This window comes from Aphelocoma coerulescens, chromosome 4, assembly GCF_041296385.1.
Source record: "Aphelocoma coerulescens isolate FSJ_1873_10779 chromosome 4, UR_Acoe_1.0, whole genome shotgun sequence".
Lineage (NCBI taxonomy): Eukaryota > Metazoa > Chordata > Aves > Passeriformes > Corvidae > Aphelocoma > Aphelocoma coerulescens.
The window spans coordinates 26,991,377-27,017,197 of NC_091017.1; the positions used below are offsets into that span (position 1 = coordinate 26,991,377).

General features: G+C 45.5%; 2 protein-coding genes and 1 long non-coding RNA gene across 9 annotated transcripts in view; 2 read left to right on the top strand and 1 right to left on the bottom strand.

Annotated features, from left to right (window-relative positions):
• Positions 1–5,763, bottom strand: part of LOC138109576 (endomucin-like) — a 37,354-nt gene extending 31,591 nt beyond the window's left edge. Inside the window, exon 1 of one of the 3 annotated variants that reach the window (XM_069013235.1) lies at positions 5,128–5,752. In XM_069013235.1, the coding sequence (XP_068869336.1) occupies positions 5,128–5,521 (394 nt within the window). In that variant the 5' untranslated portion in view covers positions 5,522–5,752. Of the gene's footprint in view, positions 1–5,127 lie in introns of all 3 variants that reach the window. The other 2 variants (XM_069013236.1, XM_069013234.1) reach the window with 2 other exon arrangements.
• A 111-nt stretch (positions 5,764–5,874) lies between these two features.
• On the top strand, positions 5,875–11,740 carry LOC138109577 (uncharacterized). Its single transcript, XR_011150615.1, has 4 exons — positions 5,875–6,677; positions 6,769–7,415; positions 9,423–9,543; positions 10,526–11,740. It is a non-coding gene; the product is annotated as an uncharacterized lncRNA (long non-coding RNA).
• A 2,683-nt stretch (positions 11,741–14,423) lies between these two features.
• LOC138109578 (sel1-repeat-containing protein YbeQ-like) lies at positions 14,424–21,910 on the top strand. Of its 5 annotated transcripts, XM_069013238.1 has the most exons (5): positions 17,353–17,604; positions 18,076–18,148; positions 19,132–19,273; positions 19,430–19,475; positions 21,035–21,125. In XM_069013238.1, exons 1-5 carry the CDS (start codon positions 17,600–17,602, stop codon positions 21,123–21,125), a joined length of 357 nt encoding a protein of 118 aa, XP_068869339.1. In that variant the 5' UTR covers positions 17,353–17,599. The 5 variants fall into 5 exon arrangements, 3 of the variants coding, with proteins under 3 accessions (XP_068869338.1, XP_068869339.1, XP_068869340.1); XM_069013237.1 differs by lacking the exons at positions 17,353–17,604; positions 18,076–18,148 and adding an exon at positions 14,424–14,616; XR_011150617.1 differs by lacking the exon at positions 18,076–18,148 and having other exon boundaries at positions 17,376–17,604; positions 19,132–19,262; positions 21,035–21,910.
• The last annotated feature ends 3,911 nt before the right edge of the window (positions 21,911–25,821 follow it).

Here is a 25,821-nt window from a genome sequence, read left to right on the forward strand (position 1 = left end):
TTTCACAAACTACAGTTAAAAGCAGTTTATCATGAATTCTGTTCCAAGTGTAACAATCAATGCAGTGCAAATTTCCTCATCTTGGGCACTTGGAATCCCTGCCTGTGTTTCCCTAAAATGAAGCCTTAACCTCCTTGGTTTTTCGGGGTGCCATTTTCAGTACATTATCATTTAACCTCAGAGCTCAGCTCAAGGGTGCTCTTGGTTAATCCAATTCTTTCAGCTTCAAAAAAGTAACAATTCATTGTGCTCTTCCAGAACACTGTAAGCCTGTGTTATCTGAGTGATTTGCTGTCCATTTGTGAGCATGCAATGAGCTCAGGGAGAAACCCTGGCCCTTAGATGGCTGAATAGCTCTTCAGAGGGAAGATGAGCTGGATCTGTCATGCACTTTAACAATCTGATCACAAACCCACCACTTTAGTAGGTGTAGCTTGTATTTCCTCTACCTTGATATTGAAGGCTCCTGAGCACAATTACAACCAGACATTTAAAGGGAGGTAGAGCTGAGGGCATAAAGTTCTCATGAGGATTCTGTCCTCGCCATAACTTTTCCAGTTTTTTCAGGTCTACAACAATTGAAATACTTTAAGAAGCTTTAAGACAGGAGGATATGTGCTGATCCCTAGAGCTTCGCTTAAAGGTCTTTCGAGCTGTTCACAGAACTAGTAAAGATTTAAAACTTTGTGGCTCTTCTCCAACGTCTGACTGCAAATACTTGGTCCCCTGGCTACGAAGGACTCTGCTTGAATCTCTATGCAGCCTAAGGCCACATCATCAGTGCCTTCAGCGCCCAGTTTCAGTTCGGGCATTTAGTAGTCCCAGCTGCTATCGCCTCAGGATGGGGAGACCTACTTCCAGGCACATTCACAGAGAGGCAGGACTGAATTGAGAGCAGACACTCCTACATGCAGGGATCTGGCAGTTTGTTTTTATGTAACTGTCTGGTGCTTCTGTCTATTTGAAGCATCAGTTGTTTTTATTCTCCTTCAGCAAGAAAGAAGATAAGAGGGTTTGAAGGATTTTGGTTTTTTTTTTTAAGTTTAAAAACAAACCTCAACATTTTACAAAAGCCTGCAGAAGTTAAGATTTCATTCAACATGCTGTTTAAAAGCAATTTCTGTTCAAAATCAAGAATCCATTTGCCCTTTACCTTGCAGGAAAGGGGAGCCAAGTTGCAGGCCATAAGACCCCTGTGGGAACACCATTCAAGATGTAGGAAGAAAAAAAAAAAATTTCTCTTTGGTTTCTGTCCACAGAAGTGCTAGGAAGAGGAACAAAAAGGCCTCCTATGAGATAGAGATAATCCCTGCCACAGACATTCCCTGGTTCACACGTGAGCTTTCCCGACGGCTCCCTCTGGCTGCACGCTTTCAGCTGCTCGGAGCTCCTTACAGCCGGGATTACCCAGGCAAGGCATCCTAACACCAAAGGTTAAGCTAAAGCAAGGATGTATATTTATCATACAGATCAGGTTAGGGACATGTCAGGTAGAGTACATGAAACTAGCCTCAGATCACCCTATGTCAGCTAACAAGACTCTCTCACAAGCACAACCTGAACTCCCCTCTCTGTTGTTCAAAGAGATAAATTGAAGCAAACTTAGGTACACAGGAACAATCCCAAAGCAACTTCAGACCCAGCTGTTAGCGCAAATAACTCAACCTCAATCCCACATGCACAAAAGGAGCCAAAGGGAGCACTTAACCACCTCCATCTTCCTAATGGTATTTGTACCTCAAGCCTATCCCCAAGCGACTGTTTGTTTCCTTTGAAGGCCACAGCGGTGAAGGGCTTTGCATCATTTACCCAGCCCTTGTGCCCCTGCTTTATTACTACGAAGTTTTTCTGGTGCTTCTCCTACAGATGTTGTGTGGGCACTGAAGTGCTGCCTGTGTTGGGTAGCCTGTGCCTGACCTGCTGTTGCTGCAGTCCCTCGCACACAGCCCAGCGGACGGGCTGCTGCTGCGTTGTCCTGGACCGCGGCACTTCCCACCTGCCCCGGGAAGCCGGGTGGCTTTGCTGGTGCCCTGCTGGGCCGGCTTGGGGCAGGTCCTTGCTGAGAGGCCGCCAGCCTTGCACTGTGAGCTCCTGGGTAAAGGTTACCTCTGCCTTGGAGACAGAGTTGTACCTGAAGGACCTTCAACCGCCTGGATACCTTCTCAGACCTCAGGAGAACTGGGGTGTGGTGTTGCTTTCTTTTCTACTCTGCCTACTACTTGGTAATATTTCCTTGGAAAAAAGTGTTGCCCACCGACCACAAACACAAACCAACAGAGAGTCAGTTTATGCGGTGCTTTATTCAGGGCCCGGGGACCTGGGGACTGGTGTCCCAAATCAGGCTTCCCAAAGACCTATCGTTTCACTCAGCTCTTTATACAGTTTCAAACATTGGCACACATACAAAACATTAACAATTGATAATCATACCCCAAGCCGTATATCTTCATGGTTGTCTAGTCTTAGATAATGCTCAATTGAACTCCCACCACTGAAATCCCCCTTGCATGCAACATATATCGACCCAGAACTATTTACTTTTAGACATGTTCTCCATGCCCAGCTAATTCACTACTCCTAACTTCCCCACCCAGCACATTCCATTCCTGTTTCCCAAGAGAACTATTTCTACACCTGAGGCCTTACAGCCTAGCAGAGCCTTAGCCTTACTACTTCTAAAATCCAATATCCTATCCTTTTTGTAACAAGTCCCCGCTTTTGAGCATCCTTCGAGCTTCTTCTGGGTTCGCAAGGATGCTCAACAATTCATGTTGCCTTTTCGCGATAAGCAGGAGGTGGAGTGGCTGGTTCTGCCAGAACTTCTCTTTGCATTATCGCCTTCATTATTCGCCGAGAGTGTTGACCTTCCTTGACAATCATTCCTAAAAGACACTTATATACTATTAAGGCAACTAAAATGATTATAACAATCATGATTCCATACTGTACAATTGAGGATATCCATCCGGACATCCGAATTCCCAGGGAGCTGAACAGTTCTCCAACCCAATTATGTTCTGCCTCTTTCTGAATATTATTCACCTTTCCTTCAATCTGTTCTAATTGACTTATATCCTTTTCTACTTCCTGTGTAACATTCGGGATGTGAATGCAGCAATGATCATCTCTACCATGCAGATATCCACATATGCCATGCTCCTTCAACAATATCATATCTAAAGCCATCCGATTTTGAATTGTCATCCTAGACGAAGCTTGTAACTGCAGATTTAAGTCCTTGAATCCCTTCTTGGTCACAGCCGCCAACCTTTCTGTTTGCCCCAACAATTTGTACAACATTTCCCTGTTTCGATATGATGATATTGGTGCAAAGAGAGATTCTAATACCCACTCCTGAAGAGTGGGTAAATTTAACTCCTGAAGAAGGTCCATGCCAATCTTCCCCTTCTTCTAACCCTATGTCTCCAATTTCCTGACTTATATCTCGCTTATGTCTCATTTGTATTTCTGAGGCCGTCAATTTTGTCGATTTCCAAAAAGGACAAAGAGTTGGAACTCCTAAAGTAATTTGTGTAGTTGGACCGTCTACCGGCATATGAGTGGTCCAGTGTCCGTGACCCATTACCCAAACTAAATTTCCTGGAGCTCGGATTGATGTAGTTTTACAGTTTAACTCTCCTTCTGTATTTTTGTCTTTTATCGTGTGGTTATATCCCCTACATTCACAGCCAAATCTCAAAAGTACCTTTACAGGCAGTAGACTCACAGACTCACTTGGGCTGTCACAAGTGAAGACCTTAGTGCAATTCCAATCGGTCATTCCAGGTGCATCTTTTCTCCAACTACCCTGTCCTTGATAGGTCTTTGAGTAAGTTTGATTTTTCCGTCCCTTCCAATAAATACACCATTGAACTGTTCCTATGTAACGATAGGTTTCTAACAAACTAGGTCCCCAGATTGTCTGCCATTGCTCCATGGTAGTTGTGTTTGTAACATTCTGGCATATTATTTCAAAATATTGTTCAGTTGCCGGGACTTCTAGCGTTTGCCTCTCATCGTATTCACACCATCCTACTCCATGGAATCTTCCGATTTTGGTAAATACAGCATTCGGAAGCTTGTAACAATCTGCTCGGTTCCCCGGGGTTTTCCAGCGTTTCCTTATCACATTTGTCCAATTAACCAATTTAGTTCGGATCCTAGTCTCCTGGGTACAACTTAAGGTAACTGTTCGATTAGATGCAGGCATGTCTGGAGCTGGTATAATTCCCCATGGTATAGGATCTCCTGCCGCATGGGGCAAAGGCAGACATGCAGTGATTGCTGATACATTTTGTGTTTGCCCAAAATCCCTAATTAAACCCACAATCAGATTCTCTGGTTTGGTTCGGATTTCATCCTCTGGTACCTGCCGAGTCACCCTTGCTCTTTCAACATAAACACTAATCATCCCGGTTGCCCACCAATCATCTCGAGCAACCCAACACCAGTATTGTCCATTATCTTGCTGTTCCAGGACCTCTTTAATTACTAACACTATTTCTTGGGGTTTTCTTCTAATTTGATATTTCCCTTGAGCCACCAAGTTCTGTCCTCCAAACCACCATTCATACTCAGTGTAGCTTTCAGTTGGTATCCTACATCTTAAAACCAAATCCTGCCCTTCCTTTGCGTTATATATTTCCTGTTCAGGCTTGATTCCTCGATCCTGTTGTAATACCACTTCTACCTTCCTGACCCCATAACCTCCCCTATTACCACAAACGAGAACACAAAGGTATTTACCCTCCGATCTACCAATCTCTGAGTTCGTTATATTCAACCATCCTCTGCTTTCATTTCCCTGCGTCCACCAACTTGTCCCTTGTACCTGTGGATTCCACATTTCCTGTGTCGTGTTCCATTTCCACCATTTCATTCCAATCTGTTTCTGACACCCTGTCTCAATTTTGTGAGTACATTTTATTCTGAGAGGAGGTCCGTCCCACATATCTACTTTCCCATTTGGGAGAGTCGCCTGGACCTTATTTTCCGGTTCTGTTTGGGAGATATTTAAAATGTCAAGATTTACGAATCCATAATCATAACTCCCTTTTATCCAAACTATACAAGCATATTTTCCTGTTCTGGCCTTTGTTACATTGGATATCTGCAGGGTAGTCCTACCTTTTTGCTGCTTCTCATCCCAGACCGTTTCTACTCCTTTATCCTGAATTTGATCCTTGGTGATCCATTTCCATCGTGCCCCGACTCTGTCCCATCCAGCTCCCTGGTCATCGACAAACAAACATGTGAGATTTACATTTGAATTCTCCGGTACCCACACCCTTGATTCAGGTATTGTGATTTTAACAAAGGTTTCAACAATTATTATTTTACTCAAGAGTAACAACAACAGCATTAATTTTTGGCTTTGAACACCATTCTTGTGGGAGATAGGGGTTCCACCGACCATCGGGAGGGGACCTTTTTGACCCGTGTGTAATGGATCCAGCTGTTGATCCCGTCGACCTTGACGGCGGTGTAAGTTGTCATTATCACTTGATGGGGGCCGTCCCATGTTTCCTTCAGAGGCTCCACCGACCAGTTCTTCACATAAACTTGGTCTCCTGGGTGAATATCGTGAGCAGGAGTGTCCAGAGGTAACGGTCAATTCCACTCCAGCGTGGATCTCAGTGCTGCAAGGGTCTTATTTAAAGACAAAACATAATTTACAATCATCTGATCCCCAATTACATGTGGGTCCCCTTGATAGGTTACAGCATGATATGGTTTGCCGTACAAAATTTCATACGGACTTACCCCTATCCTTTCTCGTGGTTTAATCCTAATCCTCAGAAGGGCTAGAGGCAATGCTTGGGGCCACTGTATTTTAGCTTCTTGACAAATCTTTTTAATTTGACTTTTCAGAGTTTGATTCATTCGTTCCACCTGACCACTAGATTGAGGTCTCCAGGGGGTGTGTAAGTGCCACTGAATTCCCAGAATAGTAGAAACTTCCTGCACGATTCCTGCAGTAAAATGTGGTCCTCTATCTGATGATATTCCTAAAGGAACCCCAAACCTCGGAATAATTTCCTTGAGAAGGGTTTTCACTACCTCCTTGGCCTGGTTCGTTCTGCAAGGGAAAGCTTCGGGCCATCCTGAAAAGGTGCACACATAAACTAGTAAGTACTTGTATGCCTGAGATTTTGGTAACTCGGAAAAATCTATTTGCCAGTAATCCCCTGGTTGTGGCCCTACACGTATTTTCCCCATTTGGACCTGTCTTCTAACCAACGGGTTATTTTTAATGCAAATCGGGCAGGTGGCATTTATTCTTTTGGCCATTGTTATCATCGAATTAGAGAGTACTATTTTCTTTAGATGTTCTACCAATGCTTCTGCACCACAGTGGAGTTTGTTATGTTCAGTTTTCATGACTACTTTCATTAATTCCACTGGCAGTATAACTTGTCCGACCGGTGTTACATACCATCCTACAACATTCCTTCTTGCTCCAGTGAATTGTGCCAACCGTTCATCCTCCGGAGAGTAGCACGGTTTCTCTTCCAAATAAGGTGCAGCGGGATTTTCTCTTGTCGGTATCAGAGCCATTTGAGTCCAGACCAATCTGGCTGCCTTTTTCGCAGCTTCATCTGCCATCCGATTCCCCTGAAATTCCTTCCCGGAGTCTGCTTGATGACCTCGGACATGCATGATCGCTACTGCTTTAGGTAAGTGTACAGCTTCCAACAACTGAATTATTACTTCCTTATGTTTGATCTGTGAGCCTTGAGAGGTCAAAAGTCCTCTTTCTTTCCACAGAGCCCCATGGATGTGAACTACACCAAATGCATACTTTGAATCAGTCCAAATGTTCACTTTCCTGTCTCTACTAAGGACCAATGCCCTTACCAACGCCCATACTTCTGCTTTTTGCGCTGAAGTTTCCGGAGGCAGTGCTTTAGCTTCCACTATTTCCTGGAGTGTCACCACAGCATACCCTGCATACCTGGTTCCATGCTCCATAAAACTGGATCCGTCCGTAAACAGCTCCACATCGGGATCTGCCATCGGGACATCTTTCAGATCTTCACGGCTGGCATACACTTGTTCGATCACCTCCACGCAGTCATGCTCCAGTTCTCCTTCCTCTTGGGTGGACCTAAGGAATTCTGCTGGATTGAGATGGTTGGTTATTTTCAATTCAACATCATCTTGTTCCCGCAACTGAGCCTGGTACTGCATCATTCTGCTGGAGGAGAGCCAATGCCCCCCTTTTTGTTCCAAGACGTACATATATGGGAGGTACATATACCGTGATGTGTTTTCCCAGTGTCAGCTTCCGTGCCTCCTGAATTAGGATTACCGTAGCAGCCACTGCTCGCAAACACCCTGGCCACCCTCCGCTCACCATGTCCAGCTGTTTCGAGAAGTACCCCACGGGCCTCTTCCATGACCCCAATCGCTGTGTGAGTACTCCTAAAGCTAATCTCTGCCTTTCATGCACATACAATTGAAAGTCTTTTGTCAGGTCAGGCAGACCCAGAGCGGGGGCCTCTTTGAGTGCTTGCTTCAATTCCTGAAAGGCCTTGTGCTGTGTCTTACCCCACTTGAATTCGGGTTCCTTGATTGTTTCATATAGTGGTTTGGCCATAAGTCCGAAATTCGGAATCCACAGGCGACACCAGCCGACCATTCCTAGAAAAGATCTTAGTTCCTGATTATTTCGTGGTACAGGGATTGCACAGATGGCTTGAATGCGGTTCACCCCTATTCTCCTGACTCCTTGTGATATTTCACATCCCAGATAAATCACCTTCTGTTGCACCAGCTGCGCTTTTTCCTTGGATACTCGGTATCCTGCCTGACCCAACATGTTTAATAGTTCAATTGTTAACTTTGAGCACAGTCCCCGCTCCTCTGTTCCCAGGAGTATGTCATCCACATATTGTAAAACAACATAAGAAAAAGGAGAATCTTTTACCTTGGTAGTTTTCCATTCCTCTAACTCCTTTGCTAGCTGGTTTCCAAAAATGGTGGGTGAACACTTAAATCCTTGTGGCAACCTGGTCCATGTTAACTGTCGCTTGCGGCGAGTGTCTGGGCTTTCCCATTCAAAGGCGAAAATGTGTCGACTCTCGGGGGCCAGTGGGATGCAGAAGAAGGCGTCTTTTAGATCAATCACTGTGAACCACTGAAAATTCTCAGAAATCGATGTTAACAATGCATATGGATTGGCCACCACCGGGTGTATATCTTTGGCAATTGCATTTACTGCTCTCAGGTCCTGCACCAACCTGTATTTCCCATTTGGTTTCCTTACCGGAAAGATTGGAGTATTAAATTCCGATTCGCATTCTTGTAAAATCCCTAATGCTATAAATTGCGTGATCATTGGGGCAATTCCTTTCCTGGCTTCCAAACTGATAGGATACTGTCGAACTCTTACCGGGTGTGCCCCTTCCTTTAATTCAATTTTCACAGGAACGGCTACCCTGGATCTGCCCGGGGTCCCTGTTTCCCATACCCACGGGACTACTGCCTGCTCTATTTCCTGGGGTATCTCCTCTGTCTTTGTCTCTTTAATCACAAAAAGTTTTGCCGGATTCCCTCCGGGATTTCTAGTTTAGCACGCCCTTTCTCAAATATGATTTTTGCATCCAGTGCCGATAATAAATCTCGCCCCAACAAGCATTCCGGGCTGCTTGGCATATATAAAAACTGGTGATCCAATTCTTTGTTTCCAAATTTGATTTCCAGTGGCCGCAAGAATGACCTCTCCACCACCTCCCCCGACACCCCTACTACTTTCACAACTGAATCACTTAACGGTCCTATTTGTTCATTGATTGCAGAGAAAGTGGCTCCTGTATCTACCCTAAATTCCCTGGGCCCCCCGTCAACTTCCAGGACCACTTTTAGATCTTTATCTAGTCAGCTCTGATTTTGATAGCTCCCCATCATAAAGGCTTGAGCGACACCTTGTGGTCCTGGCGCGAAAGGGTTTAACCCATCATTCGCATTCATTCCCTGATTCATGGGATTCCCTCCTGGAAAGTTACTCATCGGTGTCCCCATCCCCAAATTGAGGGGGCACTCATTCTTCTAATGACCTTCGGCGAAGCATCGGGCGCACTGATTGGGCCCCAATTTACCTCTACCCCTACCCATCATCTGGTTCCCTACATTCTGATTCACAAAACCTCCGAAACCACTTCTTCCCCTGCCCCCGTTTCCTCTGGTTCCGTTTCTAACACCATCATTCCACATTTCCTCTGCCAGTCCTTTTTTCCTATTAGCTGATAAAACAAATCCAAATAGGGTATCTCATCCCACTTCTCATTTTCCCGTAAATACCGCATCATGGGGGTTATAATTTCAGAATTAATAGTGCCATTCCACGGCCACTGCATCCCCCCAGTTTCATATTCAGGCCATACCTTATTACAATAATCAATCAATTCTCTTTTCTGCAGTTCCCGTCCCAATTTACCCTCCTTCCAATGACTTAGCAAACACCCGAGGGGAGAATCCTCCGGAATATCCTTATCTGAACTTGACAAAGCCCGAAACACCCGCAACGGCATCATTCCAGAGGTATGCAACCACACAATAACGCACACAACTAATAACACACAGACTAATACCAATACCAATTACCACAATATCCAATTCCCTCCTTGCTTATCTCGTCGCCGCGAGAAGCAAGGGCTGGCTCTGCAAAGCTTTCGCTCTGTCTGACGGCCAGCGCCTAGGCTTTATAATCCCAAACCAATGCCCCAACCCTGCGAGTAGAGACTCGTCTTACCGGGCAGGCTACCACCACCGGTTTAAAAGGAATAAAGCACCTTGTGGGCTTACCTCATGGTTGTCCGTCGGACGCGGGGTCGGGCACGGGCTGATGTCTCCCCAGAAATCACCTGGTGCCGGCACGGAGCAGATCACCCCGCGAACCGCCCCTACGACCCCCGGAGTCCCACCTGGGTCGCCAGAAAACTGTTGCCCACCGACCACAAACACAAACCAACAGAGAGTCAGTTTATGCGGTGCTTTATTCAGGGCCCGGGGACCTGGGGACTGGTGTCCCAAATCAGGCTTCCCAAAGACCTATCGTTTCACTCAGCTCTTTATACAGTTTCAAACATTGGCACACATACAAAACATTAACAATTGATAATCATACCTCAAGCCGTATATCTTCATGGTTGTCTAGTCTTAGATAATGCTCAATTGAACTCCCACCACTGAAATCCCCCTTGCATGCAACATATATCGACCCAGAACTATTTACTTTTAGACATGTTCTCCATGCCCAGCTAATTCACTACTCCTAACTTCCCCACCCAGCACATTCCATTCCTGTTTCCCAAGAGAACTATTTCTACACCTGAGGCCTTACAGCCTAGCAGAGCCTTAGCCTTACTACTTCTAAAATCCAATATCCTATCCTTTTTGTAACAAAAGCACTTATTCCCAATTGCCTCCAAAATAGAAACACATTTTCTAAAGCAAGTACTACTTCTCACCCCTCACTATGAACATGATGTTATTTGGACTTTCTTGAATTAATTTTTTTCAGGATCTGAGTTTCTGCAGAAGTCGTGGAGATCATCTTTAGTAGACCGATGAAGCTTTTCCCGGAAATCTCTTTGTACCACACCCTTCAGAGCTATACAATTTCTGGATCCCGCACAAGTTTAAGTGGAAGACACATGTCTAGGTGCTCAGCTCTGCCATGGTATTCACAGGACATCTGTGGAACTTCAAAAGCCAGGCAGCAGAAAGTATTTGAGAAATTATTTTTTTTAGGTGACAGCTACACAGTTTAGTTTTTAGTATACAGTTTTTAGTCAGAGGTTTTAGTATGCCGAACTTTGAACTAACTCCCCTTAGGTGAGTAATATAGTTTGTTAGGTTTTTTTTTAGTCACCACTTAAATGAATTTAGGCTCTAGGTTTTGTGGTGAGATGAATTCCAGTATGACTTGTATTTGCCCCCGGGGTTTTTTCCCATTGCAGAGAGCTTCCCTTCTGCCTTTTTCCAGGATCTCTATCAAATAACAGGGTTCTGCTCAGCTGGGTCTCTCTGCTGGCTGCTGTATTTGGATTCAGGAAAATCCCACCCTCTCTGGCTGCTCTGTTGTATTGTTTGTAGTGATGAATGGCTTCAATTGCTCGGCTTAACAGATACATTTATTAATCTGTTTGTTATCTCTAAACAGCTTCACTCATTGTAGGAATGAGATAGAGTGTGAGATATGTGCTGAAGGGATTACCATAGACATGATGGCCTGCCGATGGGGTGATAGTTTATCTATAGGTTGCAGGTGATTCTCATCACTGCAATCCAGCTGGAAGAAGGAGGGACACTAAAGTGTCACAGTTCTGTTCCGCCCTTGCCCAAGACACACAGCCTTTGTAATTTCTCTTTTTGTAACTCCCAGTATTCCTCATTTAGGTATAAAGTGTCTGCCCCTCCCCTTTGTGACAGCAGCTAACAGAATATTTGACTACATTCTCACCTCCACTTCTACAAAAAAATGTAATTCCATATTTGATGTACTCCATGGCAGAGGACGAGAATACGACCACCTTGCAGACAAGTCAAAGGGCTTACTCCTGTCTCCTTCCCCAAAGTCGGGATGCCTCTTTAGTAAGATTTACACCTCTAGAACATACCTGGAAACACTTGTACATAGTACTATATATTTATATTTTGCACGTCTAGTGAATCTATCACTGCCAATCTAAAAGTATCTACAACTTGTTGTTCCAATAAACTGCCCTGTTTGTGAGTCTGTGTTCATGCAAGTTCTTCTGAACCCAACCAGACTTACAGTGTCTCATTGGGAAGCTTCACTATTTGTAAATCTCTGATTGTGAATGGGACTTAGGATGTAACCCACTTTATTGGTGCATCTGGGATCTTAATGAATGCAACTTAACTTACAGTGCTGAATTGGTTATAATAAAAAAATTAAACCTAGCTGCACCCAGCCTCTCTAAGGACTAGCTGGAAAGCAGGAAAGTTTATTTTCTGATAAATGTCTATACTCTTAACGCAACACAAATCTCTGTAATAGTTCTGCAGTTAACACTTGCATACTGATTTCAGAAAGACTTGAACTACCCCTACATCTACACTGTTTTTCATGGTACACCCTTGTATTTGCTATTAATAGTGTCAAAATGACTAGCCTGAATAGATTTTTATCTTGGTCTTGTTTAGCCAGTTCTGAAAGGAAACTACAGCTAGTTAGGCAAGGTGAAGTCTGTCAGAGATGGTGACAGCCAGAACTCCTTAACCCCATCTTTCCCGTTGTCTTACACCAAAACTTATCCCTCAACACTCTCTTGTTGCTGTTTGCTTTGGTCCTCCCCCTTACCCATATCTGAGCTCTGTTCAACATAGTAACTGAAGTTATATTTACATGGAATTTTGTGTTGGCTACAAAGTCATTTGCAAGTGCCTACTCCAATTATGTTCAAGTTGGGGAGCTCTCAGGTGAATCTAATTTGCCTTGTGATACCTATGTCCCGAGGACATTGTAATCAAATAGGCTTTTACCGGCTGTAGAAAATTTGTTACACCAATTTCTTTTCCTAAGAAAGCAACCTGGAAAAAGTGAAAAAGAAATGGGAAGAAAATTGCATTTTCCTGAAGGTGGCTTGTTCCAGGTTTTCAAACAAAATGAAAAATCTCTACACAACTTGTTTTGTAAAAATGAAAGGAAAAAAGAAATGCCATCTGCTCTTTGGAAGTCCAGAGAGAAAATTCACTGGGGGGCTTGCCCTTTCCTTGCCAAAGTCATTGCAAGTAGAAGGGATCTTAGAAGGATTCTTAGGTGGTAGGAGGCAGCTACTACAGCTATCATTTATTCCTCATGGTGTAAATTGGGTTTTGTAGAGAAGTAACTGAAGCTCACAACTGGAATGAGATCCTGTACCACACCTGGCTTGTGACACAGACAACTGGAATGAGATCCTGTACCACACCTGGCTTGTGACACAGACAGCCTAGCCCTCACTGAATTATACATAATTAATAATATGTTCTCATTTTTCGTCATCTGCAACAAAGAACTGCAAGCCCCAGGGCCTGTTTTATACTGAGAAATCACGAGTTCTCAGAGCGAGTTGAGGTGTCAGTACAAATATAACTGTTATCAACGCACCTTCACAAACAACAATAAGATTAACAGAGTTCACTTCTGCCAAAATTTGGGATTATAGCTAAGGGCATCTCATTCCCAAGAAGAGTAACTCCCAGAGAGGTTGGTTTTGTTTTTTAAAATTTAAGTTTTAATAATTGTACCTAAAAAAGAAAAAAAAGGGTAAGTAGGTAAGTAGACTCCTCACCTTCTTTCATCCCTTCTTTATTGTTTGCTGCAGTGAAGGGCCTTGTTTTGGACATTTGCAACTTTCCTTAGTGCAGAGGTTTGCACTTGGAAGTGTTTGATCTTGCAGTATGACTATTACTGCTCAATTAAATTTGATATACTGTGAAAACGAGTCACACTTTGATCAGGGCTATAGAGATGAATCTCTTCAGCTGTAATGGGGCTGTTGACTGACCAGATGAAATTGTCCCAATGGTGGCAGCATAACATAAGAAATAAAATACGAAAATATGAAGGGTTTCCTCTTCATAAGGTTTTTTAGGCTGAGTCATCATCACCAAAGAGGTATCAGTGTTCTCTGGGGGTGGGATTGCCGTTAAAACCAAAGCACAGCACTCATATTGCTGCAAATTTGGAAAGAAAAACATTTTGTTTTTCGCAGTCAGGAGACCAGGCAAGGTCAGCATTTCACACGAGATGGACCTTACCTGGCAGCCATCTGGTTAAGATCCTCTGCTAGGACTTTGGAGCAGGAAAGATAACATGCATTAGGGATCTTGTGGTAAAAAGAATTTTTTTTCTTAGATGTGAAAGCAAAACAAAATCTAGCATGTAAAATTCACTAGGTGAGGCTGCTGCAGATGAATAGGGGCATAATTATGCAGCTATAAAATGACTGACTTGAACAAGTAAGCTCTTTTCTGGCTTAAAAAACCCCTCCCATCCCATCAAATTTTGTGGGGATTTTGTATGTCCTGGTAACTTTCTGATTATACATCATTGCATCTCTTCTAATTTTCTCACCTGGGCCTGGGCCTGCATGGTCCTGCATTTGTCCCAAATCCGTGCATGTAAAAAGCAGAAAAAATGCAAACAAGTTTGTCAAATACAACAATTTACTGGTGAGGCCTTGCAGCACTTGGGAGCAGTCTGAAAGAAGAGAAATATTCAGCACGGGGAGAGTTAAACATCGGTGGTTTGAAAGGCTTTCGTCAGGAGCATCTTCTTTTCTGTGACTTCAGGGGGGTGTGTATCCAATCCCTCTTATCTTAGTGAAGCAGCTGGGCTACTGCTACTGTAAATCAGGAGCAAAACCAAGGGATGGTGACGGGTAAGAGTTACGGCAGGGTGGTGGTGGTGCCTGGTGAGAGAGAGCAGAGCAGCTTAAAACGAGGTGCTCGGACTTCCTGTGGGAGGGAGAGATGGGGGACACGAAGCCTGCAGTGCGGTGGCGACAGCAGGGAAGGGGCAGAGCTGATACCTGTGGGGCAAATCCTTCTCTGGGGGGTGGGAACCCCCACCCTCCGAGCTTGGCATGGAGCAGCTGGGAGGTAAGTGTGGGGATGGGCTCAGGGTGGGAGTGCTGGCAGTGGGTGTTATGTCACACCCTGCCTCTGAAAGCCACTGGTGCCAGAGTCAAAGCCACAGGAGCTGTTTGCGCACCACAGCCTCTCAAAATTGCAAGGCTGGTGATGCCTTTCTCAGTTTGAGGAGCAGAGGCTTTTGCTAGCACACAGTAATATGGCATCTTCAAGGGCAGTGATTATGGGTGGGATTTTTAGGCATTCCTCTTGGTCATAATTTTGATCCTGTTCACCTGGCTTTGGCACGTGGGTGATGGTACAGTCAAAGTGCTGGAGCTGCTGCATAGGAACCGGGTTGCATAAATACATATGCACGGCCTGATTTATCTCCCTCACTGCCTGATTCCCCAGCAGAGCCCCAACAATACCACTGGGCTTCCCTGTGCTTTAGAGCAGCCCTAAGGATGCAGGGTTCAAACATGCAAAGTAGTCTCTGATGAGTCACCACAGAAGAAAAAGGTTTGATGAGCAACTGAGAGTTGTCACCCAAGACTACAAAGGTTGTTTCAGGGCAGTGATCTGCTTCACATCTCTGCACTGGGCAATGCAACAGGTTGCCCATGTTCCTTCCTGCATTTGAGGTAGAGTAATACTTGTTGCCCAGCTGGGGTCCCTGAGGAACTCTTGGATCAGGGACTGTTGGTGCCTTTAGTCCCTGGTGCTGGCTGTGAGGGCAAAGTGCTGCAGACAATCAACCTGGAGGAAGCCCAGGGGACTTGCAGCTCCTTCTTACATCCCTTCTGCAGGGAGACCTTACTTCAAAGTGCCCCCTCCACCAGCAGCTGTGTTTCCTTCCTCTCTTGGTCTTGGAGACACTTAAAATAGCACAACGTTTACCTGAACTCAGATGTAACCACAGTGGAGGACAAAGGAGTATTTTTGCTAATGTCTCTGCTTGTGTGGGACTAGCTGTGTGCTTGCAGATGCCTTTTCAGATTTGGTGGGCAGCCAAGCAACAGCTGTTTGTGGTACCATCTTCCTGAGCTGGGATCAGTGCAGTCCAGTACTTTGTGCACCTGCCTTTTGTCATGCATAGGTCTCAGTTTTTCTTGCTGTTTAGGAAAAGAAAATAGAAAAAAACCCCCAAACACAAACAAACAAGCAAATCAGATTAGGGATGCTCAGTGGGGGATTTCTAAAGGAACTCCCTTGTAAAATGTGAACTTGCCCTACATGTCAGTGCCTACACAACTGCAAAAAGCTGAAAGCCTACCCTCTGCTCCGTTTTGTTGGGACAAAAAGTGAACATCCAGAGGTTCCTGGGCCACCTGCCTCAGAGGAGCCAGACACAGCATCTCTGCAGCAGTGAGGGTAGAGGCTGCCATCAGGGCATGGCTGATCATGATGGACATCGTTGTGGAAAGGTGGTGTCCCACAGAGAGCATATATGTCAGGCTGTCCCCCCATGGCAGTGGAGCATGGTCACAGAGGTTTCCCCTGTGACCTGCAGCACCTGTCCCACCATATCCTTTCCCCTTTCACTGACTTGGTCATTTGTTCGCTGTTACATGTATTGGCTGTACCAGACTTGCAATAGAAACAGCTCCTCCAAAATGCCACATTTCCTACTCCTTTCCTGAGGCTTCAGACAACCTATCATGGAGCACAAGGGAGACACCGCAGCTGTGGGCATCTTGCAGGTCACAGATCTGCACCTATAAAAGCACGGCCACTGCCTCTTGCAATATGGTGCACCCTATTTCCTGCAGCTGCATGAAACATTCCCTGTCATGTTCCAGCCCCAGCCACTGCAACAGTGACAAAATATCACAGTAACAGCCCACGGCCACTGTGTGAAACCAGACCCTTACTCATCAGCTTTTGCACTGCTTCAGAAACACTGTCCTACCCTTCACCACAGGTCTGTACTCAGCTTTGCCTGAGCTGGACCTTTAACATCAGCCATGTTTCCAGCAAGAAGCACTTCTTACCAGGAGTATAATTTCCTCCTTTTAAATATGATCAAAAGCATTCAGCAATAACCAGTTTGATCTAGGACTTGCATTTCCTCTTGGACTTGCTATTGGCTTACAGGGATTTACATTCCCATCAGCACTTTCAGAACAGCACCACACAGGCTGAATGGGGGTGTGTGTGTCCAAGTTTCCTACATCCCTAAGATTATCAGTCAGAAAATCAAATGTTGGAGCATTTGTATGTCATTATTGCTTACCTATTTTTTCTCCTTAGCCTAATTAGCTAACTAGGCTAATTTAATCCCCAGCATTCACTAATCCCAATTAAGGATGGGCCCAAACCAGGACCTGGGTCCCAATTAGGAGATAACAAGCTCTTGGCAATCTGCTGCCTCCAGAAATCCCTGTAGCTGATCGTGGTGTGTGGGAGTGCAGGAGCCCCCATGAAACAGCAAGGAATTGTAAACCCACATCACCTCTGTGCTCAAGCTATATAGACAACTGAGCAGCAGATCAGGATCTAAATGTGTCATTTACTTTGCAATGGTCTGTGTATATCTCGAGCACTATACCCTCTCCCCCTGCCCCCAAAAAAGTGAGGGGGAGTTGGTTTTTGCACCTGTCTGTATCAGTTGCATCAAACCATCCATAGTGGCCAGAAGAGCCCCTGACTATTAAAGCTCTTATATCTCGTCATCCTTTGCAGCTGCTTCTTGTCCCCTTGGCTCATTCTGAACACGACGTGGTGACAAACCCACACACATGCTGTAGCCACCATGCACAAGTAGCTGTAGCAAGAAATTATGCCCAGATGAAAAAGTGACCTTGTTCTGCAACAGCTGTGGTCAATTGGACAGGCCCTGGAGCTTACTTCTGACTTGGCTGTTGAAAAGGGCTACTTGTGTCTGCTCTCCTTCTGCATGCACAAGGGAGGGACTGTGGCATGCAGAGCACCTGCAGGCACTTCAGCATGTCCCCATAAACATCAGGTCCAAGAGTCCATCACTATTTCACCAAAGCTACAGATCTGAAGGATGAGGTATGAGTGGTTCCTCCAGATCCCACACCACTGACATGGTTTCTTTCAGCACAGAGTCGCAGAGAGAGACTAATCAGCACTTGCCTCCTTGATGTTTTCAAAGAACCATGTCTTCCACTTGGGACTGTACCTGGTCTCCATTTTCCCCTGTACTAGGGAAGGGTTTCACCTTCTACAGGGCTGGCAACCACTGGCAAGACACGCTGCATTCCCCTGCAGGGAGACAAAGGGCTTCTGGTAACCTCTGCGGGCAGGAGGCTCCACATGGGTCTCCTACAGCCTTTTCCTAAGTATGTTCTTCTTCCCCCAGCCAGGGATATCTGACTCTGCCAAGATGCGGATGCATAAGTTGCCAGCTCCTCTCACTGGAATCTAATAGCTAGCTCACTGACCAAAGAAAATCCAACTTGGCACCAAAAAAAGCAAACAGTCTAATTCTGGTCTCTCATATTTTTTTCCCTGCTGGTGCAGTTCATCAGACTTTTCACTGATTTATACCTTGGATGCAAGAAGAGTTTCAGACTCAAGGTTATTCTCCTGTCAGGTATAGGCATGTCCTCACTTTAACACAGAATGAAAGGATTTAGGAGCTGCAGATGTTCACAAAGGGAGAGAGACATGGAGCTCCTGGAGCAGGTCTGGCGCAGGGCAATGAAGATGATTAAGGGATGAGGACAGGCTGAGGAAGCTGGGCCTGTTCAGCCTCAAGAAGAGACAACTGAGAGGGGAAGTCATCAACATTTATAAGTATCTGAAGGAAGGATGTCAAGAGGATGGAGCCAGGCTCTTCTCAGTGGTGCCAAGCAGTAGGACCAGGGGCAATGGGCAGAAACTGATGCACAGGAACTTCCACCTGAACATGAGGAAGAACTTGACTGTGCAGGTGACTGAGCACTGGAACAGGTTGCCCAGAGAGGCTGTGGAATCTCCCTCACTGGAGATATCCAAGAACTGTCTGAATGCAATCCTGTGCAATGTGCTCTAGGATGACCCTGCTTGACCAGGGAGGTTGGACCAGATGACACCCTGTTGTCCCTTCCAGCCTGACCCATTTTGTGATTCTGTGAATGTTCACATCTGAATGACAATTATGTGGGCAGTGATGGGCCACAAGTCCCCAGGTGCCTGGAGAATGAGGCTCCTTCTGGTATGTGTCTTTGATGAATTGTTTTTAAAAGCCTGGTGGCACCTTAGGGGTTTTTTCCCCATTTTCTTCAAGAGGACCACTAGAAAATTAAATGATTGTAGTTTCCTTTGCTGTAGCAGAGCTTAAAGGGGAAATTAACTCGGGAGTTCATACACTGCTCACTGAATTCAGCAGAGCCTTCTCTGCCAGCTTCAGTGGAAGTTCTGGAACCGGCTCTTTATCAAAGGTGACTTTGATTTTCTGTGGTTGTGTGGGCCTTTCCTCCCATTTCTCTGTGGGGAATAGCTTTGGGAGGCTTCAGAACTCAGATAAAGTATTTGCTGTAGCTAGCCCTCAGCTTATTTTCTTCCTTGCATTGTGACTGTTCCTCTCTTTTACAGTTGGCAGCTGTAATCACTGCTGGCCTCCTCCTGCTCTACATCCCGTTGTGCTATGAGGATTTCCATTTCCATGTGGCTCATGTGTATGCTCGTCTGGGGTACCCCAATGCCCAGCACATCCTAGGACAGAGGTATTTGCAAGGTGATGTTTCTCCAACCCGCAGCTAACTTGCTGCCAGAGTGTGAGTGCTTATAAGCCAGAACCACAAATGTGGCTTTGTGGTACCAACACACTGCTGGATTTGGACACTGTATGTTATAACCTGTCTGTGACTTTGTTGCCTTGTCTCACACCCAGGAGCTGGAGTAGAAAAAAATGAGGACATGGCCATGCACTGGTTCAGGTGAGGCACAAAAATCCCCCAAGAAATTCCTGCCATGGGAAATTGGCTTCTTCTGGGGAAAGGCTACTGTGGTATGGGAGGAGGAAAAAGCTGGCAGTGCTTTGGGGGGAAAGCTGCACTGAGCTGTCCTGTGCTGGTGGGAAGGAGGCTCACAGGTGGCAGCAGGGACAGTAGGAGCTCCTGACTTCTCACTGTGGGTTGTATTATACACTTTGCTCCACTTTCCCCACCTGCTAGTATTATTTTTTTTAATCAGTGGGAAAAAAGGAAGTGTCTTGGCTGTGAGAGTGCAGAGGGATCCTGGTGCTGCTGTGTGGCTTTATGGGAAGGTTTGCACTGCAGGTGGGCAGCAGAAAAAATGCACAGGTGCAGGATGGGAGTGAGCCAGGAGCTGCTGAGGCAACAGGAAATCAAGTTACAGCAGTGTATTATTTTCCTGCTCTCAGCACACCCTCCCAAGAGGCTTCTGCCACGTAAGTGATGCAGCCATGCCTGTGTGTGCATTTGCTGTGGTACCCATAGTAGTTACACTCGCGGTGGAAGCCTGGGCTGCATCTCCCAGAATATTCCCATTCTTGGTGAGAAATGGGAAGGATTAAGGAGAGGGAGATTTACTATGCTACCCAAAAAGCAAGGGGAGAGAAGTAGGCACATTGGATGTTATCTCTGCCTGCTCAAGGCAGAGAACAGCATCAAGCTGCAGGACTGTTAGGGTGGAAATAACTATGCCTGTGGCAGCAGGAGGTGTAAATCAAGAAGGCATCATTAAAGACATCCATACCTAGAGAAACGCTGAAGCCTTCATGCGTTTCTGAATAAGGATGTTTCCCAAATCAGGGCCTGAAATTTCAAAGGAGTCATATTTCAAAAAGTGAATGATACATAACTTTTTCCTTATTTGCTCTGTCATGGTTTAATTTCAACTAGCAACTAAGTACCATGCAGCTGCTCACTGGTTTCTCCCCTTCTCTCCCAGTCCTGTGGGATGGGGAGGAGAATTGGAATAAGGTAAAACCCATGGGTTGAAATAAGAGCAGTGTGATAATTGAAATAAAGTAAAATGTAACAATAACAATACTAATAAAAGAGAGGAATAAACTCCAAGAAACAGAGGTGATACCCAGTACAATTGCTCATCATGCTCTGACCAATGCCCAGCCCATCCCCGACAAGCAGTCAGCAGCTCCTGACCAACCTCCCCAGTGTATACACTGACCATGATGCTCCATGGCATGGAATATCCCTTTGGCAAGTTCGGGTCTGCTGTCCTGGCTGTGCTCCCTCCCAGCTTCTTGTGCACCTGCTCGCTGCCAGAGCGTGGGAAACTGAAAAATCCTGGATTTAGGGTAAGCACTGCTCAGCAGCAACCAAAGTATCAGTGTGTTACCAACATTATTCTCATACTGAATCCAAAGCACAGCACTGTACCAGCTGCTAGGAAGAAAAGTAACTCTCTCAGCCAAAACCAATTCCTACCTTGCTTGAAAACATTCAAACTCAGGTTTTTTTCTTCTGTATTTCTCTTACCATTTTCTGCGCTTGTCTCTTCCTGGCTGTAGGCAAGCTGCGGGGCAGGGCCATCCCCACTCCTCCTTCAACCTGGCAGTGGGGACACTCAGAAACATGACCATGGCACTTGAAGAAGGGTAACCTGAGATAATCGTCTTCCTTCCTATTACATCTCAATTCCCAGCTCCTCTTGGGGAGGGAGGGAAACCTGGTGCTCTAGGTACTCCATGCATGAAGCTACTCCAGCATTTCTAATGCCCTCTTTTTGTATTGTCAGTAATGCAGCCCTACCTGCAGCAGGGAAATGGAAAACCACAGTTAGTCCAAAGACATTTTTAAAATTAGGTGTCTCAGTACCTAAAATGCCTGTGGTCTGATTGCACATGTTTTTCCATGATGATTTCCCAGTGAGGGCAAGGGACAAGATCTGTACTGGTGTAGAAAGAGCTGTTGAAGTGACATGTGAATTTTCTGCTATAAAGACCTGCCTTTCTCTTTTAAGGGAGTTCCCTTTTCACCCTCCTTCCATTCAGTGGGGTCAATGAGAGGTTTCCTGCTGACTGCCTGGGGGTGGGTTGAAACTGCCTGGGATGAGTTTCTCTCCATGATGTGCAAGTGCACACACCACACACCAGTGCTCCCAGCAAGGCCTGCAGACAAAGAAGACTTGCCTTGTGCTTTGTACAGTCACTGTGGAGGCTTGTTCTGGGGCTAAGTGAAGCTGGAACAACTGATCCCATCACAGTGAAACCCAGCCCTTTTGTGATTTTGTGTATTGTTTCATTTTGAGTCTTTTCATTTGCTCCAAGACTGAAAATTAAAAATGAGGTTGAAAAGAGCAGTTGTAAGCTAAACAAAGCTAAGAAAGCATTGTTTGGGTAAACCTTGTGATTTGAAGCCAGTGAATTCTGTTTCAGTCTCCACTGCATATTGCATGATCAGACTCACATATTGGTGGTATTTCAAGAACTCCAAAGCCATTTCTCCTTCAACTAAGAAGACAAAAATACCAAACCTAGAACATACGAGCTCAGACCACAGAAAAAAGCAGAAGGAAAATCAGATCATTTTCTGAATAAGGGAAAGTTAACTTTACAGATGTTTTCAGATTGAGTAGCTCTGTTCCTCTTAAAAAAGCCAGGGTAATTAAAATTTAGCTAGGACTGAATTTAGGACTTTCTCCTAGATTTTCTTGATGAAGGTTTCATGTCCTTCAGGGAAGTGGAGAAACTGCTCAGTGTGGCAGCAGCCCATGGGTTCCAAGAAGCTCAGCAACTTTTGGAAAACATCCTCAAGAGAAGAAACCTTCCCTGAATGACTGCTGCAACACCGATGCTCGTCCAACCTTGCCTTCTTCTGCACTCAGCAACCCCACTTTCTCCTTGCTGAGTGTCTAGTCTTTAGGTTGAATCATTCATTGGACATTACATTTGCTTTGTGCTGCCTCTCCATGGTCAGATCTATGGCAGTCATGTGCTGCTGCTCCTTCTCCGTTTGCTTCCTGCCTTTCCACTTCTGAAGACCGCTGGAAAGGGGAGATGGAGAAGATCAATAGCCTTCAAGGTTACACTGATGATGGGCATATGAACATTTTTGAAAAAATTCCCATCACTGTTGCACCAGCTCATCTGCTAATGCTAAGTTAGATCCAAATATTGGTCTGGGCCTGGTGCAGTGTAGTTGCATGTTTGTGCCACCTTTCATGCTCTGCTTAGGCACTACAATAACTGATCACGACTAAGGCTTTATCACTGTAAATCAGCATGACATGCATGCGTGATCCATTTGTGCTGGAAATGACAGTGATTTAATAGGAAATATAAAGGATGCTCTCACTTAACAGCTATTGTTCCTTATCAACATTACCACTGTCATTCCAGTTCTGGGGAAAAGTGATTCAATTTAATGGAAGCTGCCTTCTTTTTCAGGGTGGTCTCAGTTTAAAACCACAGTGAGCAATTGCATTTCATGGGAAGTGCACTCACAAAACAAAGACCGGCAGAGTTTTGCTAGCAATAAAATAGTTTCCCAGGGCTTTTGTTGGTGTTCAATGTTTCCCTTCTTCCTACCATGATTATTCAGCTCACTTGTTGCATGATACAAGGTCCTGCACTCCCCCTGGATGCCTGAGGCCACACTGGTGAGCCCAAAAGCAAGGGGCTGCCACTGAGCAAGCCCAGGGTGGGGTCCAGACTTCAGTTTCTGAGAATTGCTACTGTGCCATGACTTGTAGGCAAAGGGATGAAGGATTTTATCCATGCTCCCATTTTCCTGTCCCCTCTTGGGTGGCAGGCCCAGTATCTTTCTAGGGTGATCCTGGCAACAACTGAGGGGCATCCCACAGGCACAGCATGCCAGCACCCTGCACAGTGGAGCCCGGTGGAGGCTGTGTGGTGGCCACACATTAAGGGATGGCCGGGCTTTGCCTCTTCTCTGCCTGGCTGTCCCCAGGCTGGGCTCCTCAGGGCCAGCTCCGCATCTTGCTCCCAACAGTAGAAGCCAAAGAGGAGACCTGTGGCCTGGCTGTCCTGCCTCTCTCACTTGTCCCTGGCAGCATGCTGCAGACCAATGCTCTCTGGTGCAGTGCAGCTGCCTGCTCCCCCCACTCATCTCCTTTCTCTTTCCCTTCTGCACTCCTTCCCACACAGCCCTTTATTAAATCTGGTACCACAAATTGCACAGCAGAGCAGAGCTCTAGGTGAGTTTCTGTTTTCTACTCCTCAAGTAGAAAAACAAGACAACATTTGCCAGCTCAAAAAGGAGCTTATTTCCATGGCCTCTGCAGTGGCTGTGGACTGGTGCCCTGAGCCAGGACCCTTTGAAGACAGGGGAATATTTCCCTTGATGTGAGGCTCGTGCTGCATCACGCCTCATACCCTGCTCTTTTGTTTCTCATATAGTAAACATGCATGAGCTGTAGCTCCTGATTTGGAAACTAGACCTATGCTTTATGTCTCATATGCAGAGAGATGCACCAATTAAGTGCATCAAGCATCCTTTTCCATGCCTGGGAGCAGGAAAACCTTGTCTTTGTCTCCACAAAACAGCACCCACCCGGCAAGTAACATGAGGAGCTGTCTCAAAAACCCCACTGAAACCCAGAGTCAGTGTGTGCTGCCACTCCTCTACCCCCAAAATAATCCTCCTTGTTTTCTCCATCCTCCCTAACCACAGCAGCCAATGTCAGGGGGACATCCAAGCGTGGTTGCAGAGAGTCATATCCTGTTGCACACTTTGTCAACCAGCAATGGCCAAATCCACACACCTTTCCTGTTGCCACCGGCTCCAGGATGATGCTGTTAGTGGCCCAGATGTGACATAAGGCACTACCTCAGTGAGCTAAGGTGTACTAACCTAAGTATGTGAGGAGCAAATATGCTGAGAGCCTGGTGAGCAGGGTCATTGCATTTCACAGTGTGCTGGATTGCCCCTGGCTGGATGCTAGACACCATCAGAGCCACTCTGTCACTCTCCTCTGCAACTGGACTGGGGAGAGAAAATATAACAAAAGGGTCATGAGTTGAGATAAGGACTGGGAGCCATCACTCACCAAAACAGACTGAACTTGGGGATATTAATTAAATTTATTACTAAAAAAATCAGAGCAGAATAATGAAAAGTAAAATTTAAAACCAGCTTCCTTCTCATCCCTCCCTCCTTCCGTGGCTCTACTTCCTCTTCTCCCAGTGGTGCAGAGCGATGGGGAATGGGGGTTATGGTCAGTTCAGCCCAACTGTTTCTGTCACTGCTTCCACCTCAGGGAGGGGAGTCCTTCTGGTCCAGTGTGGGATCCCTCTCAGAGGAGACAGTTCTCCATGAACTGCTCCAGTGTGGTCCCTTTTCATGGGGTGCATGAAAAGTTCCCTTCTCTGGCTACAATTACATCTGTCCAATAACTTTTTTTTCCCTTCTTAAATATGTTATCACAAAGGCATTACTATCATTCCTGAGTGGGCCAGCCTTAGGCAGTGGCACATTTGTCTTGGAACCAGATGGCATTGGCTCTGTCAGACACGGGGGAAGCTTCTGGAAGCTTCTCACAGAAGCCATCCCATAGCCCCCTCACTATCAAAATATGGCCACACAAACCCAGTACACACAGGACTTAAGAAATCATCTTTTTCTGTCCCCCAGCCGAAATGAGACAGTAGGCTTTTGTATGCTCATCAGTTTTTCCACCTGAACAATGTCATTGCCCAGCATCAAAATGGCCATTAGCACCAACCATAAGATTCTGCAGCTAGCAGGCAACAGTCCAGCCTCAAGGTGCCTTCGCTTCAGTGACAAGGTATAATTCTTTTGTTTGCTTTCTCAAAAAAAAAAAAAAAAAAAAAAAAAAAAGCTGTTTTGGAATATAAGGTATCAGCTGTAATTTCCTTATTGGTGTACATGGTCTTGTACAATGGGAGAGTGACCAGTGCTCTCCAGGTGGCCTCTTTTGTAATAAAGATCAGTAAGAGCTGGACAATAAATCACAAGCAACCTTGCATATGATTCAACATAAAGAAAACAACTTTTACTTTAATAAAGTCAGTTATAAAACAGCAGCAGGAAGAAGCCATTGCAACTCAATGTGGAGATAAGATTTTACCAGAAAAAGATGTTCACTGTTTTCCTGCAATTTGCAGGATCAGGGCTTGCATTTTTACCCTTGCACCACCTGCCCTTGAGACACAGGTGCCTCCCACCCTAATTGCTGTCCATACAATTTCACCCTGGATTTTCTTTCAGTTCATGGTTTTGCAGTTGATGACTGAGAGTGCACACATACACATTCCTCCTGCATTTTCCCTTTTTCTCCCCAGACCTGCTTTGCCATGGCTGTGCTGGCTCCTGG